At 45.0% G+C, this 2,000-nt stretch overlaps 1 protein-coding gene across 1 annotated transcript in view; it reads right to left on the reverse strand.

The window, feature by feature from the left end:
* The window catches only part of LOC133458713 (dual specificity protein phosphatase 22-B-like), a 26,204-nt gene extending 26,017 nt beyond the window's left edge, over positions 1–187 (reverse strand). The window contains exon 1 of the mRNA XM_061738903.1: positions 1–187. This exon is cut by the window's left edge and continues 1 nt beyond it. Coding sequence (XP_061594887.1) covers positions 1–20 — 20 coding nt within the window. The 5' untranslated portion in view covers positions 21–187.
* Positions 188–2,000: the final 1,813 nt, after the last annotated feature.

The raw sequence follows: 2,000 nt of genomic DNA on the forward strand, positions 1-2,000 counted from the left end.
TTGTTGATGCCGTTGCCCATTTCTGCTGGAAGGACCCACGAGAAAGAAAGAAAGTAAAGTCAAACTGAAAACTCCAACCTTGCCAACGGGAGTGATTCTGCACGGCTGTGGTCAGCGCTGCGTCTCATCGTCCCTGAGGACTTGTGACCCGAGACCATCGTAAATCCTTCCACACCTCCACCACTCACCCGCCAGGGTCACCACGCCGAGGACAGGGTTGGATTACGTCATGCCGCTTTAGCAGCATGGTTATATTTAGAGCTGGACGGGTCATGGGACCCGGGATGTGGCACATACCGGCCACACAAAGAGGGCCGAGGGCCAGAGGAGAGAACAGATCCAGCAGAACCATACAAGGAGAAACCTCCCAATGAGGCTGGAAATACCTGCAGAAACACCTCACTTTACCCCCCCCCCCCCCCCCCCCATCAAACATCACTACTGTACTGTACTCATGTCACCGTGTCTGGTCTATTGTGGTTTTTTAGGGCCCGAGCACTTACAGTCCGAAGGCCCTATTGTATCTGTAGGAATTTTTTTTATTTTATTTTTATTTTGATGCACTTGACGAAATGAGGTCCTTTTTCCCCCTAAACGTGCCCCAAAAGTCAGCAAATTTGAGATATTCAACTATGCTCATCTTGATGCGAAACATGTGATATTTAATGGTTTACATTAATGGGCGTGGCCTAACGGCTCAACAGCGCCCCCTAGAAAACTTTGTGCCTCAAGCCCCACAATACGGTTTGACGTACATGCACGTAAATCGGTACACACCTGTATCATGTCACAACTTAAAGAAAAGTCTCTTGGCGCCATGGCCCAAACCGAACAGGAAGTCGGCCATTTTTAATTATTATTATTATTCCGCACGCTTTTTTTGTCCGTTAATGCGGCCCGAACCGTAACGTGCACCCATGCATGGCATACATCGTTGGATGCGTCTCCATCGTGGCCTCGATGGGTGTTACTTTTCTCAGTCAAAAGTGTTACCGTGGCAACGCTAGAAGCCAAAATGCAAAAGAAAGGCGAAAATTCGGACGCTTATTGCTCGGCCGAACTTTGTCGTAAAGACATCGTTCAAATTTACAAACACTCGGCCCGATTGTCACTAAAAGACAGTACAACCTCATCATGTTCCTTATTACGGTTTTTGCGATATTTAACTTTCAATTTACAAAAAGATTCCATTTTATTTTGGACGCTTGTTGCTAGGCAACGGTTTATCGTACAGACGTTATTACAACATTGACAAACCCGGGACACGTTGTACTACAACATATTTTAGTCTCATCATGCTAGCTATTACGGTTTTTGAGATATTCAACTATGCTCATTTTGATGCGAAAAATGTGATATTTAATGGTTTGCATTAATGGGCGTGGCCTAACGGCTCAACAGCGCCCCCTAGAAAACTTTGTGCCTCAAGCCCCACAATACGGTTTGACGTACATGCACGAAAATCGGTACACACCTGTATCATGTCACAACTTAAAGAAAAGTCTCTTGGTGCCATGGCCCAAACCCAACAGGAAGTCTGCCATTTTGAATTAATCGTGTAATTTTGGAGCAATTTATGCCATTCCTTCAGCAGTTAATTCAGCCCGAACCGTAACCTGCACCCAGGTGTGTTATACATCAAAATGTGCGTCTCCATCTTGCGACGATGTGCATTACTTTTCTCATCGCGCCCAACCTTCTTCTGATTGGTCAGTATTTGATACTTCCTACTTTCTGCCATATTTTTTGAAGGGTTTGACATAAAGAGTCATGGTGGTGTCATCGGACTTAGTTTTGAGTCCTTGACCTTTATTGGTGAAAATTGCACGCGCGAGGGCCCGTTCATCGCTGCTTGCAGCTTTAATTATTATTCTTTTTTATTAACATACCGTACAATCAACAACAAAAGACAACATTGAGTTACAATTATATGTATCTAGGTGTGTGTGTGTGTGTGTGTGTGTGTGTGTGTGTGTGTGTGTGTGTGTGTGTGTGTGTGT

Source organism: Cololabis saira, chromosome 13, assembly GCF_033807715.1.
Source record: "Cololabis saira isolate AMF1-May2022 chromosome 13, fColSai1.1, whole genome shotgun sequence".
In the NCBI taxonomy this organism is placed as follows: Eukaryota; Metazoa; Chordata; class Actinopteri; order Beloniformes; family Belonidae; genus Cololabis; species Cololabis saira.